The following is a 17351-nucleotide window of genomic DNA, read 5'->3' as shown; positions in this document are numbered from 1 at the left end:
CATCGTATTTTCACCCTTGCGATAAGCAAGGGTGTTGTTATCGGGTACTAGGCTTTTTCCCGTAAACTTTGTCTACAGGATCGTCACTTCTAGAGGATCTTTCATCTGACATACTCAATTTCTTGAAAATTCAAATGAAAGTACTATCACTTAGCTAGTAATTAGTTCAAGCCCATTTCAGGTTGTACTTATCTTTTTAAAAAATCCGCCAATTTTTTTTATCTGGTAGGGTTCTTATTTAATTACTTTTTAAAGCATGGGTTTTTCTCAATTTAACCAGTTCTTACTATAACTGAAACTTGACAAGTTTGTAAATTTACCATGTCTGATTTTGAGATTTTTTCTTTTTTTGAAGGTTCAAACACTGTCACTTTATGTTATATCTACTTAGTCAACTTATTTTGCGTAATTTCGAGGGCAAGATATATATATATATATATATATATATATATATATATATATATATATATATATATATATATATATATATATGGCATTATGTTTTTCAGTTCGAATGGGTCGTGAAAACTTTCAAATTTAATGAAATTTTTTATGACAACAGTTTTGTTTTCGGCTCAATAGGTGTCGACCCAAACTTTGTTGCCGCTCGTAATTTTTTAAGGGCTATTTTAAACTTCATGTGATGCAAATATGAAGTTTTTGTAGCTGTAATTTATCAACTTTTGTCAAGTTATTTCAAGTTGTTTTCAACATAACTTTTCAGAATTTTTTTGACTTTGTTTTTTTTTATTTTCTTCATTTTCTAGCACAATAAGTTTTTTTGCATCGCAAGTGTTGCGAAACCCATGCGTCCGAGGGCAGTGCACACATAGTGTAGTGTGTAATGAAGTGGGAGGTCCTCTGAAAAAAACGTGGTGTATGTTTTGAAAATTGCCCCAAAGCCCGAAACGAACCTGTTTCATTATTCAGCTGGTACAAATTTTCTTCTAAGAAAACTGTTTCAAAACAGTTTTAAATCCTCTGTTTTCAACATTTCAAACGTTTTAAAACAGTTTTTCTGCAAGAAAATTTGTACCCGCTGAATAATGAAACAGGTTCATTTCGAGCTTTGGGGCAATTTTTTTAAAATATACTCCACGTTTTTTTTTTCATAGCAGATTGGTTCAATTTTTGACCCCCGAACATCGGTTGCAAAACATTAGCTGCAAACTTTACATCTGCCGGCAAAAATAAACAATTTTAAAGCGGCTGACTTGTTAAAAGGTGGTCTTGAGCAGCCGTGGCCGAGTGGGTTAGGCACATGTCTTTCAACACGAGGGTTATGTGTTCGAGTCCCAGTTCGGTCACGGTTGCAGGGGTCCCAGAGTCATCCGCCTCCTCAAGGTGGGACCGGCTGCGGCGAAATGGATGGCATCTCTCTCCATCACGGTTGGTCTTGCACTGAGCAGGACCGGGGGCTAATGCAAAGAAGTGCTTTTGTCGCGGTGTTTTAAAACACAGCAATAATGGCATTGTTTTAAACGTTTTTAAAATTCCGTTTTAAAATTTGCCAACCCTGCTCTGAACATATCTACGCCATTTCTTTTGAACTATGAGAAAAATAACTCTGAGAAAAATAACCAAAAAAATTGCATGTAGTTCTTAAGCAGGGGCACAACAGCGGTTCGCCGTGATGGGCTGTACAGCTCGTATGTTGGTCCTATCCCTCGTGGATAAATGATCTTAACTAACTAACTAGAATGGTCTTAACTGTAATTTTTACAGGTGGTAACCATTTATGTCAAATGTGTAAAAATTTCTTTGAAGAAATTATATGGCTCTTCTTTCGCTTTCGCGAATGCAAAATCAACCGCGTTTGAAAGAAAAATTTGTCTTTTTAAATATAGATATCATAGATTATTTCTCAGATACTTGTCTGCACTATACGAGCATAGCATGAACAAAGGACCTCCGCATTTCATTCCACTACACTATGTGTGCACTGCCCTCGGACGCATGGGTTTCAGAATGGTAGACTACTTCGAAGGAGAAAATTTCTGGGGCTTATCTCCCGAATTGGAGCAGCAAAGACGAACGATAACGGACGTGTTCAAAGAAAACGCATTCCTTTTCGAAAGAACCTAAATTTATGTACATAAATATTTTTAGTTATCAGATGTTCAATCATATTGAGTGCTAGATCGATTTAATTGTATCCAGACCGTTTTGTATTTAGAGATTGTTTGATATTAAAATTTTTCGTATATTTTATCATTTCAAAGCACTAATGTCCTTTGTTCGATTATCTAGACGACTGTAGAAAGTTTTTTGTAGAAATTATATATTACTCATATAGAAATTTTTATGTTTGTTTTTCATTTTTGAAGACAACTGTTGTCATCTATAGCTATTTCACGAACGTTTCACGCGTGAATATAGTTCTCTCGTCACATCACGCATAAAACAACTCTAATTACACTTGCGAAGCTAGTGTATTAGTAAGAACCTTCTTTTTTTTAAGCTAAGTCGCAAATATTGGTTCCATTTTGGGGCACCTTTACAGCTTTTTCTTAGCATGGGCTTTGACATTCGAATAGTATTAAGTTAACACAGTTGATGTATATTTAATTTATCAAACGAGCCGAAAGAAGTGATTGGTTCCAAACAACAACAATAATGAAAACTCGAATTCAGAAATTTTCTGACTCAATATAGCTAGCAAAGCATAAAGCCACATTATGTATAAATTATGCATTTCAAAAAATTGTATAAATTATGCATTTTAAAAATTTGCAAGATATATTGAGATTAATTTATACATAATATGGCTTTATGCTTTCAGATTTGTTACATTGAAAGTTAGTGTGGATCCCTTCAGTTTGTTATATTCCAAATTATTACTTGCAAAATTGAGTCTATTCGTTTTTGGTGCCACTTGCTCAATCGCATTGGCAAATTATTAGCATATGTAGCTGCTTTATGGGTGACTAGTGTTTGTGGGTTGTTAAGCTTGCGTGGCTGAGTGGATAGAGCGTAAGACTCAAAATTTCTTGATTGCAGTATGTCGCAGATTCGAATCCTACATGAAGCCGAATTTTTGCTAGTTCGAGGCTTATTTCTACTTTCTTTTTTCACTTAATAGAGCTGCTTTTTGGTCGTATTCTCGCAAGTGTTTGCAAAGCGCAGCCTCGATTCTGTGTTTTAAACAAGGATAGCCGTTACTGTGCAAGTAGAACAGAATGTTCCGAACATTAGTCTTCGACAGTCGTAAAACAGCCAAATTCGACAGTCAACGTTAAACAGCCAAATTGGAAAACAGTTTTTGTAGAAAAGTGAATAGTAAAACGAAAAAAAGATCGTAAAAAAGTTTCAAAAAAATTTTCTAAAACTTTTGCGGAAAGTTTTTGAATTTTGAAACTGTTGATTCCCGAATTGGCGCTAAAAACTCCAAAAATAAACTTTACTCAAAAAATCTTAAGTTTTCAAGGCTTAAATTAAGCATAAATAAGTTAATCTAAGCCTGCATCACGCGAACCATTCCGATGATTAATTTTGGAAGACAAAAAAACTAAACCACAACCGAATACAAAGTTCCGCCACATTTTTCAAATAGTCGGAACAAAAAAGACGTTTTTTTAATGTGGTTGGAACGTTCTGTGTTACTTGCGCAGCAGTTGGCTATCCTTGGCGTTTTTGTTCACATGAGTGATATCCTCGTTTGTTTGGCCCATCCTGTTTTCAGTATTTTCAGACAATCGTGACGCGTGGTTGAGTACTTTTTCTGGGGTTTTGAACTGCCATTTTTTAGCTATTGAGTCAGGAAAAAAGTCACGCTCAGTTTTGCGGGAAAATGTTTTGTTGACTGTCGTTTTGATTTTTCGCGGTTTGACGTTCAAATTGCTAAAAAAGAAGAAAAAAACTAACTTCTTATTGATCCAGTTTTCTCTCAATGGAACAACTTTCAGATAAAGTGCCAATAATTAAAATTTCCTGAAGTTCAAAAAGCTTCAACGTGAAATAGTTTTTCTTTGATAGTTCAATTAAATGCTCAGAAAAATTTCAAATCCTGCCGGCTATGTTCAAATTGTTTTCTTTTTCAACAATGGATGCGGTAAAGATACAAATGTCAAAACTGTCAATGATAATGTAGCTAGCAATAAAAAGTGTTATTTTTCGTTCAATTTTTTTTGAACCTTAATTAAACTATCTGCATCTTTTTGCTTGGTTTTGGAAGATATTTTGTCAGTGGGGTGTTTTTTGGTGAATGCGGTACAATAAACAACTTTCGCAATCAATCTTTTTTTCCAACCATTGAAAATCAAAAATTCAAAAAAATTTTGCAAAAAAGTTTGCAAGTTTTGATCGCTTATTTTAATGATTTTTTTGTTTGTCTAGTCATTTTTTTTTCAAAAATTGTTGTCTTATTTGCTGATAACTAAGTTCGTGTTTTTCATTCAGGTGTTTTTAACACCACCCAGAAAAAATCACACTATTTTTTGGTATTTAAAAAGACTATGGTTTTATGTGCTATTTGTGCAGTTACCGGCTATCCTTGCTTTTATGTATGGAATTTAAAGTTTTCGGTAAGATTTAGAGTTCCAAAGATTTTAAAAAACGAGTTTGCTTAAGGTTGAATCGCACCACCGTAAGATAGCCCAATAAATCAGCTTATTGTTTTCAGTGCGTGTTTTTGTCTGCTCTCTGTCAACTAAGTGTGCTGGCGGATTTCGAAGTTTTTCTGAAATATAGATTTCCAACGGTAAAAAAAGTTGGTTTTGATTTTTTCGTCCAACTAACCTTCTACGAAACTTGATCAATTTAGTTTTTCTTGCACTTCTTCAATGGATGTGCGTCAATGGCTCTGAGATTGGGAAAATTCAAGTTTTTATGCGCTTGTGTCCAAAATGCTTTTTTTGTAGGTCATTTTTGCTGAAGTTATTTGTGAAGATTGTATCGTTCTATTGAATCTCTCGGCTTCGTTTTTGTTCTCCCTTCTCAACTGGGTAAAATTCAGATTTTTATGTCCTAGGAGCTTAAAAGTCTTCCGCAATAACTACTATGTAACGGCTATTTCTAGTTAATTTCTCTTTCTGTGTTGCTCAGATTCCGCTTAGATTTGCTTTTTCTTCATTTATGCTGTTGCTCTTTTCATTGTTCCATTGTCTATGATCAGCATTTGTCTAATTTCAGTTAGTTTTTGTCACAAAGTTGGGATGACTTCAAATTTGACCTTTGAAGAATCGCTGCAAGTTTTGGAGAAATGCCTGAAGCTCACTTTTTCGCTTCCCTACAGCTCAACCTCATCAAGTCACCACCATTCACACCATAGTGCTAGTCACACAATGAGCCAACAGCCGCCTTCGTTGGATTTGACGTCTTCGAGAGACTTCGCTTCTTCTGTGGCCTCTGATTTCAACTCGGCTCTTCTTCAGTTGGAAGTCTATTTTCTGAGATGTCGAATGTTGGCCAGCATTGAAGGTGAGTGTATCAAGCACATATATAGACTTTTCAATGTTTTCTTACCTTTTTTGGGGGTGGAGGAGATTGATTTTCCGAATTCAGTTGCCAACAATAACCAATACTCCTTAATTTGCTTGCAGATATAGTCTTCGCAGGCTACTTATTGCAAATGTTTCGAAAAATCTTGTAATGATAACTCTTAACATAATTTAAAAAAAAACGTTTTCAGGCTCACGCTGCGCTCTCAAATTGAATAAATTTTCACACCTGAAATATGGCAGGTGAGCCAAAAATAGGTGCATGGAATTAAACACAGGTGATAGTGTTGATTTCTCAATTACGGGGAAAGAAGTCGTTTCAGTTCTAATTCAAAAAGGCTCGAGTTTTCCATTTGATAAAGTTTCCAGTGAAGTATATTTGTTTGTTTTATTGTTCCAGCGCGTGGATCGGACGAAGCTGAAATGGAGGCTATCAAGGCGGAAATAGCCAAGAAAGACATCCTCATTGAGTCGATGGAGAGAAATCTCAAAAATTTGGTTCACGAGTTTGGCAGTTGACACATCTAACAAAAGATCTCTATCTTATGCGAGGAACAATCGATTGTGGCTTCCCGGTTGCTGATCAGTGACTGGTGCTCAATATGAAGTTAACGTGCTCAATGTGAAGATAAACAATTTAAAATATAATACAACTGATAAACAACGTTTGATTTTGTGAAGCAATTTTTACAAGTTGAAAATTCGTTTTCCCATTTTTTTGTGAATATCGTGTCATTAACTATCTTTGATGTGTGATATAAAAAAAATAAGTTAATCGGTGATCCAACTTTTTTGTCATGAAAGATATGGTCCAGCTAGTCCTCCTGCCTGATAATGGAATGCTCGTTAAGAAGCATGGTGACATTAAAGACCTCGTTTTCAGGAGTGTGGTCTCGAAAAGCTACCAATGGTTCTATAAAAACGACAACAAAAAGTAGTTGAAGGTAGTTTTTAAGCTATGCCAGCGAATTGATATGTTTGATAATTTCGTTTCATTGAGGACTTTAGTGGTAAATATAATGAAGAACTGTTTGCAAGTTTCCTTTTTGTTTTCAGCCACTTGAAGTAGATTTCTAGTGTTCTGGAGGGACCACTCTTCTGAACGAGCCTTTGAATGGGCCTCATCAATAACCCGGGACCATACTTCTTAACGAGTACCAGCAAACGAACTCACGTGCAAATAGTTTAAGATTGGGTATGAAGTGTTAATGAACGAAGTGATTTTCACTTATATAGGTCTTGATGATTTTTTTTTCAGGAAGAGCCTTAAAATGCTCTTATCACTTCATTCATATTAAAGCTTTTATGAACGCTTTTGAGCACTTGTATGCACTTTTCGAGTTCAATTCAAGTTCATTTGGTAAAAGGTAGGCAGATTGCGCTCTTCAATTATAAAATCGGAAGTGGCGCTAAAAAACGTGTACGTCTTCGAGTTTCGAAAGGAAAGCAGATATTAATGTTTAGAATTTCCAGCGGGATAATTAATTTACCCATTGAAATGTGATTATCAAGAATTTTGGATGGTGCCAGAAGATTCGTAAATTATCTATTGGAAGGTTCTATGATACACACCGGTTAAGTTGGAATTGAGTGAAACTTCTCTTATTCAGTTTTCGAAGTTTTTTAATGAATTCCCTTTATCCTTGGGTTAATTGATCAACATACGAGTTTTTCCAGAATTTTTTCAACATTTTTCCAACATTTTTTGCGCCAGTCCGAAATATGAAAAGCAAAGTGATATATTTGATTTCTGGTTATTTGTTCTGGGAACAATCAGCTTGTCGCAGTTGATTTTAGGGAATTCTTTCAGTTCGCCGGCTACGCGCTATTTATTTTTTGAAATATCGTTTTTCCCTTAGAATCTTTCAATAAACGTTGATTTTCCACAGAAAAAGTAGTCACACTTTTTATTGGAGCTTAGGTTCTATGATTAGTACCAACAAACTGAACTTCTTTTCATTTTCGAGTTTTGGCATTGATGCCTTTAATATGCTTTTTACAATCTTTTAATTTGTTACCCAGAGGGTCAATTTTTTTGCTGGGAAAGTCATCAAAGAGCGCAAATTTGTAGAAGGAAGCCACATTGTGGATTTAAATGTCCTAAAAACGGTTTTTTGTGCGCTTTTCATAACTGAGTTTTCGGTTGTGTAATTTTATTCCAAATCTACGAACAGAAGTAGGCCGGACGGTATCGTACCAAAAATTTTAAAAACAAAAATCTTTAAAGAGAATAACCTGTTTTTTTTCTGAAATCAAAATTGTCAATTTAGGTGGTTAAAATAAGTACAAAGTAAGCGTCAAACAAGATGATAAAAGCTTCAATCACTGTTGAAATCAAAACATGGAGTAATTATTTAAAGTGGCGTATAGGATTTTTATGTGCAACATCGTCTCTGTATTAAAATGGCATAAACTTCTACACTCGTGAACATTTTGAAATTCAAACAAGACTGCTCGTAGAAGGGCGAAGCCTTGAATGTTCCGACTGACTTTTAAGGCTTATGGAGCAGTAATAACATTAGGAAAATAAATGTAATAAAACAAAATGAAATTTTTTTTAATTTGAAATTTTTTATGAAAATCATCCCCCACACGCCATATAAAGTACAAAATGATAGATTTCGCTTCTTGTAACAAATCAATTATGGCAGAAAAGGTTCTTTCAACCAATTTGGAACGATTTCTAAGACGGATTAACTCTCAGCCTACGCGTTAATAGCGCGAAATAGATCGCGCGTTAATTGTCCCAAATTGGCCAGTATGGCAATCTTTAAGAGAGAGAGAGAGAGAGAGAGAGAGAGAAAGAGAGAGAGAGAGAGAGAGAGAGAGAGAGAGAGAAGGACTTAATTTACCCCTTGGGGCATTTACAAAATAATCTTACAATTTACAAAACTTAACAGCAATAATAGAAATAGTTTATATTTTTGAAAAAAGATATTAAGAACGACAATACAGGCAAATACATTTTTCCGACCTCGTACAGCTCACTTTTTCATTGTAAGTTTGAAGCTTGCTCTTGTAGAAAAGGTGAATTTTCCTTTTCCATTCACAAAATGAATCACGAGCATCAATTTTCAGGTGATTTACCAACCTTACAACTCGATCAAAATAAAAATTTCTCGTCTTCAAATATCTTCGATTTTTCAAAACAAACATGCAGTAATTTGAGCTCCGCAACGACGAACAAGATTCTGAAAGGGTAACGTAATTGAAAATATTCAGGACATATTTCCCGTGGAAAAGTCGATGGAAAAGGAGTAAATCACTTATCTCTAACTTATAGGAGATAGGGTAAATATTCAAGTTCAAGAGTGTAGAATTATAATCACCAGTCATGCCAATCCACTTAATGCAACGCTTATTTAAAGACTCCAACTTCTGAAGATCTGTTTTGCTTGCGGACCAAAATGGAGATGCATAAGATAAAATGGAGAGAATACAAGTTTTGTATAAATTAATTTTGAGTGATCTAGATGCACTCATCGGAACATTTCTTTTCAGCATAAAGAAGACCTTATAGCACTTCGAAATTTTGTCAACAACGTGGAGGGATCAACCTAAATTCGAAGTAAAAATAACACCAAGGTCTTTAAAACTTTGAATGCTATCAAGCAAAGTATTACCGATATAGAGAGTCGTTATGGAACAGTGAAAAAATGAGAGTATTTTGCACTTCTCTGGATGTAAATCAAGAAAATTTTCAGTGCACCACCGCTGTAGAGCGAACAAGTCAGTCTGTAAGGAAGTAGAGTTTACGCTGCAGTATTTGAGATCATCAGCAAAGAGAAAAGGAGAGGTGCTAAGGGTTGAGGGAAGATCGTTTACAAACAGTAAGAATAATAAAGGCCCTAAAATGCTACCTTGGGGCACCCCACTTGTCACTGAGACAATTTCAGATAGCATGCCATCTATGTGCACACGCTGGTAGCGATTGGATAAATAACTATGTAGAAGTTCTAGGAAATCATGATCAAGGCCATATGACGCAAGTTTATAAAGCAGCCGTTTATGTCGCACTGAATCGAAACCTTTCTTTATGTCAGCATAAAACACGGTAGTAAAAAGACCCTGATCATGACCTTCAAAAATATTATCACAAAAACTCAAAAATTGAGTTACAGTTAAACGCCGAAACATGAACCCATATTGCGATGACGAAACTTTGTACCGGATTTTCAAATAAACATGATCAAATAAAACTCATTCTAGACCTAGTGATAATTTCGGTAATAAGCTGATTGGCCGATAATTGGTAACATCAGTGTAACTTTCTTTCTTATGAAGAGGTGAAACATACGCAGTTTTTCAAGCATCAGGCTTTGTGCTTCAAAATATTCTCGTAAAGCGCAATAACCAAGGGACACAGTTGATTAGAGCAGTACCTTAGAAATGCAGCAGGTACATTATCACAGCAAACTGAGGATGAATCATCAGCAGAGCTTAAGAAGTTGAGAATTTTATCGAAAGAGATATCAATGGAAGTTAACGAAACTGACGAACAAGTATAGAGCTGTAACACATCGACCGAACAGGAGGGTTTGAAGACTGAAGCGAAAAAGCGATTAAATAAATTGGGTTTTTCTAAAATGGTGCGAGCTTTAAATGACCCCCAATGTAAGGTGCCAGGAACTTGTTGGAAATGCTCTTGAGAATTTTGAAACAGTTGTTAACATTCAAATTTGCAAATGAGTTGAGATAACATAATTTATCTAGTTCTAAGTTTCGGTCAAGCTCAAGTGCCAGAGAACTATGATCGCAAGCCGGGAATTGTCGTGTCTTTGAAGTTAGTTTGTTAATAAGGTGAACGGTAGATGAACTGTAGTAAAAAGGTAGTTGTTGTCGTTTTTTCCGTTTCAGCTGTGCAGATGGTGCCACTGCACCTGATATTGTAGGCATAAACAGAGTTGAAAAAATTTGGATAACTTAATGCATCGTAGCATGCATCTAGGAAACTATTAAAAGCAACGAAATTAAAAGAACTTCTGGATTAAGATGGTGGAAATAACTCAGCGTTTGTATGCATTGAAAATGTAACCCCAACGGCACGGTTATCAGAAAGTGCACAATCAAAGACAACAGGTTCATTTTCTAGAAAACGGTCAGTTAGAAGAATGTCAAGTATATTCCCACTATTATGAGTTGGTTCATGAATCAATTGCTGCAGATTGTAATCTTGGAAGATTGCAATCAAACTCTTGTCAAAGCTGGAAGAACTGAAGCTAATGCGCCAATCAATATCCGGTAGGTTTAAATCACCGCCAAGTAAGAAATAATTATTTAAACATCCAAGTTTTGAACATTCCGTCCGGTAAGCAGAATATACTAAGGATAGGAAATATTGAACTTCTGAACAGGGTTGCCTGAACCTACAAGATGCAGGAGGATTATATACTGTAGCAATGCATAAAACATATGAAGAACTCGAAAGTAAAGCAGCGCATCCAACATTAGAGTTGCAATGAACCGGTATGATATCAAAATGTGAATTTAAGGTAGATTTCATGGCTATAAGAGCACCCCCGTGTTCGCCATTTGATCTATCAGATCGAGCAATAACGAAATAATCAGAGAAAGGAAAAACGTGATTAAATTCGGTAGGGTCATTCAGCCACGTTTCGGAGGCACAGAAGATACCACAGTTCCACGAATTTAACAAGTTAACAACTTGTAGTCGTCTATTTAATGAAACAAAACTTGGGCAATTTAAGAACACTATAAATAATTCAGAATATAGTCCGTCTTCATTGGAATTTATTGGAACCTCTTGGCCATCCAAATAAAGTTTTAAATCTCTAATTTTAATGAGACTTTTGTCATGCCCAGATTCGCTAAGTTCAAATCGCTTTTTCAGAAGGGTTCTTTCAAGTTCTTGGCCAGTTTTTGTGAGGGACTTACTAAGGAATACGGCAGATGAATAGTCTTTCAGCTTGTAGGCTTTGCTCAATAACTTGCGAGCAGACCACGCTGAATTCAATTTTACAATGATACTTCGGGACTTTCCTGAATTGGGTTTCAATTTGCCCGCCCTATAAACGTCTTGAATACAACCTGAAGCATCCTTTTCAATAAATTCCAGCACAACGGTGACTAGTTTCGAATCAGCTTCGAATCGTTTTGCTGTGATTTGAGATGAGCTCTCAGGTATGCCTTGAATTCTGATTTCATCTACTTTATGGAGAGTTTCAGACTGTGCAGAGGTAGAGGGGTTGGAGATGACGGTTTGGACAGCAAGGGTGACTGGCACAGACTTGATAGATTTTTCTACCGCAGATATCGAATCGACAATTAAGGTAGTGGACTTCACCCTGGACAAGCCTTCGCGTAATAAACAAGTGAGATTGCTTTTAATGACAGTGGCGAAAAACTTATTCAATTCTTCAGGATTACAATCAAGCAGCTCGTCAATCGCAGGATAATAGTCCTTGGTAAACGATTACCGCCCACGTCCACTATCGCCGTCCACCATGACAATCAAATCAGTTGTCTCTATTTTAGCTCTTTAAAATAAATCAAGAAGAAGTATCGGAAATAAAGCAGAGAACGATAGAGTTAATAACCAACAACGTCACGTAAGTGAAGTGAATATATCTTTTGTTATTCTAGTTCAAATGCTGAGTACCATCAACCGGATCTCTAAAACCCCTTAGCATAGTGCTATCCACGTAAGTATCCGATTTGCCGAACAGTGCGCTCTGAAATGAACTTATCAAATAGCAGCTAGTGCTAATTAATAAGTTTATCACAACAATTTACCACAACAAATTTGCAAATGAGTTGCTCCAAGTTTTCAAATTGCTTTCTTGTTGAATTTTGACCCCCGTAACTTTACAAAAAAAAATCACAGGTGAAATATCTTTTCAAATTTGAGCTGAGGACAACAATATTTCTCGAATGATATTTAAAAAAATTCCGTCAAAAATGGCTAGTTAAAAAGTCGAAATTTGTCTGAAGAAAAAAACCCACCCCGAGCACAAATATTCCGTTAGTTTCGCATCGAAAGTCGGAACAATAAAAGATCTCGGATCTTTTCCACGCCCCCTCCCACGTTTGAATTTCAATTTCGAAAAACTATTTTAACCTTTTCCTGACGCAATGAAATTTTGAATATTGAACAAACTAATCATGGTGAACCGATTTTTTCTTTATAGTGTACATCGTGACATCATGCCTTTAGCCATAAAAACGCGTAAAACAACTAACAAAACAAATCTCGAAATGTGAGTTGAAAGTTGAAAAGAGGCGAGATCTCTTATTCAGTTTTCCCTCCTTTTTAATAAAAAAGTCCATTCATTTTTCAGAGAAAGAACCAACATGAGTTTTTTTGTTTGTTTTTTGAGGAAAACCGTTTTGCTCACGACTGAACCCACATGCATTTTTTAGTTTTGTTGCCTCATAGTCAAGCTATGAGCGTGGATCATGGTAGACCTGCTTGGGAAGCAATTGATCTTTCGACTTGAGAAACTGCACGTATCAACGCGAAGCTCTGAGTTTTCAGACTGGCCTCCAAATTGAACGAAATATTTTTTTTTGTCAATGAAATTTTATTGTTTTGATCTTTTTTGTCCCTACCAAGCATTTTGAAGTAAAAATGATTTAGTTCTCTCGTAATTTTTTGTTGTTGTTATTTAGACTCACAGTCGTGCCGCATTTGAGTTTCTGGGCTGTTAGAATTTGTAAACTATGCGCTAGTATTTTTTTATACTTGATAAAGCAAGTGTCTCAATCGGGAACTAGACTTTTTCTCGTCAACAAGTTTTGTTCCAAGTTTTTAATTTGCTTTCTCGTTGAATCTTAACAACTTCGAGGTTTCTTCGCAGTTGGCCTAGAGGTATCGCCATTGCCTTTGCATTCTAAGATCCGGGGTTTGAATCCCGTTCGCATCACGTTTTTTTAAGTGTGTATGCAATTGAAGTTTTTTTCCGGTAAAATTGATGTGGCGGACGTTAGCTTATCTGCTTAAGTTTTGTCGGCTTAGCTGCCATGTCACAGATTTGTTTTGTGCCGTAAGCAAGTATCTTGTTATCTTATTGATTGTAGGTTCAGGGGGACTTAAATCTTTTTAAAGTTGTACTGAAATAATTTTTTTGGCTCTACTGGTATCTGCTCAAAGATTGTCAGCTTTACAGCTTTATTTCTGCTCGGTAATTTTTGTTCCGTTGCCAATTTAAAAATCAAATGTCTTGCTCGGCATGTTTGTCTAGGATTTTTATTACAAGTGTAATGAAAATGAATGTGTTTGAGTTTGTTAAAGATTTTTTTAACCGATTTTCAAAAACGGGTGTTAGCGGAACGACGAGCTACTCCCCTGTATGCCTGCATTTTATCCTTGTCTCTTTGTACTTCAACCCTCTGTCTACATCCTTCGAAACAGTCTGCAGGGAAAATAATTGACCCATTTTATCTCAAAAGCTAGCCTCCCAAATCTGAGATTTTGATTTCAATGAAAAGAACGAGTTTTCAGAAAACTCCACTGCAAAGGCGGCTACCTCCAGAATTTTACTCACAAAGTTATGTCCCCGGGTAAAGTGAAATTTTTTATTTTTTGTCCGTTTTTTTTAACTCTTTGATTGTTCTCGGAAACTAGCCTGCCAAATCTGAGATTGTGGATTCACTTGAGATAACTGATGGTGGTAAGCTGCCCTGAATTAGCAGCCATTCACAATAGATTTATACAAAAAATATCGCACTCAGAAATGTCAAATTTTTGATTTTTTGACCGTTTTTCAAATTTTTGTTTCATCGAAAACTACCCTGCAATATGTGAGATTTTGAGTTCAAATCAAAATATGAGTTGTGAGAAGCCCCTTTGCATACGCGACTACTCCCAAGTTTTTTTTATACAAAAATTTTTGGCCCTCGTGAAAGTCAGTTTTGAAACTTCGACAGTATTTTGGAAACGTTTTGTTTTGACTCGAAAACTAAAGTGCTAATTCTCAGGTCAAGTGTTCAATCGAAAAATTCGGCTTTGGGATTCTACTCTAATTGAGCGGTCTGCTCTATGAAGAAAAAGTTTTGGATTTCGTACCGTTTATAAGAAGTTTTTTGAATTTTCTTAATAACTACTCTATCAAATCTGAGATGAAAAGTTCTATCGGAAGAACAGGTTACGAGAATTTTTCTGCAGAAGCGGCGAATTCTTATTTTTAGTAAAAGAAATTTTGTGTCCTTTGAAAAATTTCAGTGTCAATTTTTTCACTCTTCTCAATTATTTTTATTTGAGACACAACTAAGGTTTGGGCAAATTATAAATACGTAAAATTTCAAACATGTAGCTCCTGCTTTAGCTGGGCCCTCAAATGTCTTCTGTTGAGACTACTAAAGTTTTTGTTCGTCTAGGTTTTTAAAAACTTTTTCTTGTTTTTTGACCTCTTATGTTTGTGTGGTATCGCAAGTGGTGCGAACCTCCGCTTCGCCTCTGATAAATAATATTTTTGCATTTTTTTGAGAGAAATAAACTAGTTTTCAGTTTTGAAGCTTATGTATTGATGCTTTTGCGATTAATTTATCAATGCATTCAAACTTTATTTTGGGTGGTCAATTCTTTGCTGGGGAAATTAAACTTCGGTACAAGTTTTATCGACACACAGACAAATAGACACACAGACAATTTCATCGAGTTACACGTCGGAAGAAAACTATTTAAACGTTTTTGAAACTAAGCTTTCTGTTGTTATGTAATTCCAATTAAATCACAAAAGTAGCCAGTTGATTTATTAGAAAACATTAGCATGGTGCTATCGCAAAAACAAACATTCAAAAAAAAAACTTTTTTTTCAAAAAAAATTCCAAAAACTTAAGAAAAAAGCAAATGTTTGTCTCGAAACAAGTTTTTTTTGACGCTTTTCAAAACTAGCAAGCTGAATGTCAATACTTGTTGTGACCGTTTGGTGATCGTAATCAGAACAACAATACTTTCCGGCTCCTGTACACATATCACGCAGTTGTAACTTCGCAAAAGATCTATTTAAACAAAAAACTATAAAAAATCGTTTTCTGTTTTTCAATTTTGTTTTTCGATCTGTTTTCCAAAATTTGTGTGCGTGTGGGGTGGGAATAAAATCCGGATGAAAGCCATCTAGTAATCGTTTGATAAATGAATAAAGAAATGAGCAACTCGTGGTTTCTACGTTATTTTTGGTATCATATGTGAAAACCGGAGCAGTCAGCTTCCGGAACATGTCAAAGAAGTTGTCTCGATGAATGGTAACATTTTGGTTTTCTGGCTTATTGTTCCGACTTTCGATACGAAAGTAACAGAATATTTGTGCTCGGGGTAGGTTTTTTTTTTCTTCAGACAAAATTCGACTTTTTAACTAGCCATTTTTGACGGAATTTTTTTATATCATTCAAAAGGTATTGTTGTCCTGAGCTTAAATTTGAAAAGATATTTCACCTGTGATCATTTTTCGCAAAGTTATGAGGGTTTAAAGATTGCCATTTTGGCCAATTTGACCAATTTGGGACAATTAACGCGCAATATAATTCGCACTACTAACGCGTAAGCGGAGATTCAATCCGTCTTATAAATCGTTCCAAATTGGTTGAACGAAGCTTATTTGCCATAATTGATTTGTTACAAGGAACGAAATCTATCTTTTTGTAATTTATAATATGGCGTGTGGGGAGATGATTTTTATTAAAAAAAAATTTCAAATTTTAGAAAAAAAAATTTCATTTTATTTTATTTCATTTATTTTTTATGTATTACTGCTGCTCAATAAACCAATAAAACCTGATACGAGCAGTCTTGTTTATTTTTACTGTGGGACAAGGGACGGTTAAAGATATATTATTGTTCCGACTTTCGATACGAAAGTAACGGAATATTTGTGCTCGGGGTGGGTTTTTTTTTCTTCAGACAAATTTCGACTTTTTAACTAGCCATTTTTGACGGATTTTTTAAATATCATTCGAAAGGTATTGTTGTCTTGAGCTCAAATTTGAAAAGATATTTCACCTAAGATCATTTTTTGTAAAGTTACGGGGGTTTAAAGATTGCCATTTTGAGCAATTTGGGACAATTAACGCGCGATATATTTCGCGCTACTAACGCGTAAGCGCAGAGTTAATCCGTCTTAGAAATCGTTCCAAATTGTTTAAAAGAAGCCTATTTACCATAATTGGTTTGTTACAAGGAGCGAAATTTATCCTTTTGTACTTTATATGGCGTGTGGGGTGATGATTTTCATAAACAATTTCAAATTTTAGAATTTTTTTTTTCATTTTGTTTTATTTCATTGAATTTTTTAATGTTATTAAAAAGCAATCACTCAAAAAAAAGTCTCCAAAAACCTTAAATGGCAGTCGGAACAATCAAGGCTTCGCCCTGATACGAGCAGTCTTGTTGTTCCGACTTTCGATACGAAAGTAACGGAATATTTGTGCTCGGGGTGGGTTTTTTTTTTCTTCAGACAAATTTCGACTTTTTAACTAGCCATTTTTGACAATTTTTTTAAATCATTCGAAAGCCATTGTTGTCCTGAACTTAAATGTGAAAAAATTTTTCACCTGTGATTGTTTTTCGTAAAGTTATGAGGGTTTAAAGATTGCCATTTTGGCCATTTTGACCAATTTGGGACAATTAACGCGCGATATAATTCGCGCTATTAACGCGTAAGCGGAGATTTAATCCGTCTTATAAATCGTTCCAAATTGGTTGACCGAAGCTTATTTGCCATAATTGGTTTGTTACAAGGAGCGAAATCTATCCTTTTGTACTTTATATGGCGTGTGGGGGGATGATTTTCATAAAAAAATTTCAAAGTTTAGATTTTTTTTTTTTCATTTTGTTTTATTTCAGTGAATTTTTTATTGTTATTACTGCTCCATAAACCTTAAAAGGCAGTCGGAACATTCAGGGCTTCGCCCTGATACGAGCAGTCTTGTTTTGTGTTGGTGTACTCTTATATTCGT

At 35.3% G+C, this 17351-nt stretch overlaps 2 protein-coding genes across 2 annotated transcripts in view; one reads left to right on the top strand and one right to left on the bottom strand.

Moving 5' to 3' along the window:
* Positions 1-12187, bottom strand: part of LOC134845678 (replication factor C subunit 2-like) — a 196430-nt gene extending 184243 nt beyond the window's left edge. The window contains exon 1 of the mRNA XM_063862722.1: positions 12166-12187. The gene's annotated coding sequence lies outside the window, so the exon portion shown is untranslated. The remainder of the gene's footprint in view (positions 1-12165) is intronic.
* Positions 5135-6151, top strand: LOC134845679 (uncharacterized). Its single transcript, XM_063862723.1, has 2 exons — positions 5135-5418; positions 5839-6151. Exons 1-2 carry the CDS (start codon positions 5154-5156, stop codon positions 5955-5957), a joined length of 384 nt encoding a protein of 127 aa, XP_063718793.1. The 5' UTR covers positions 5135-5153; the 3' UTR covers positions 5958-6151.
* Positions 12188-17351: the final 5164 nt, after the last annotated feature.

The sequence above is a fragment of the Symsagittifera roscoffensis genome, chromosome 5 (genome assembly GCF_963678635.1).
Source record: "Symsagittifera roscoffensis chromosome 5, txSymRosc1.1, whole genome shotgun sequence".
Lineage (NCBI taxonomy): Eukaryota > Metazoa > Xenacoelomorpha > Acoela > Convolutidae > Symsagittifera > Symsagittifera roscoffensis.
The sequence above is the reverse complement of the archived record's forward strand: the minus strand, read 5'-3'. Positions and strand labels throughout refer to the sequence as shown.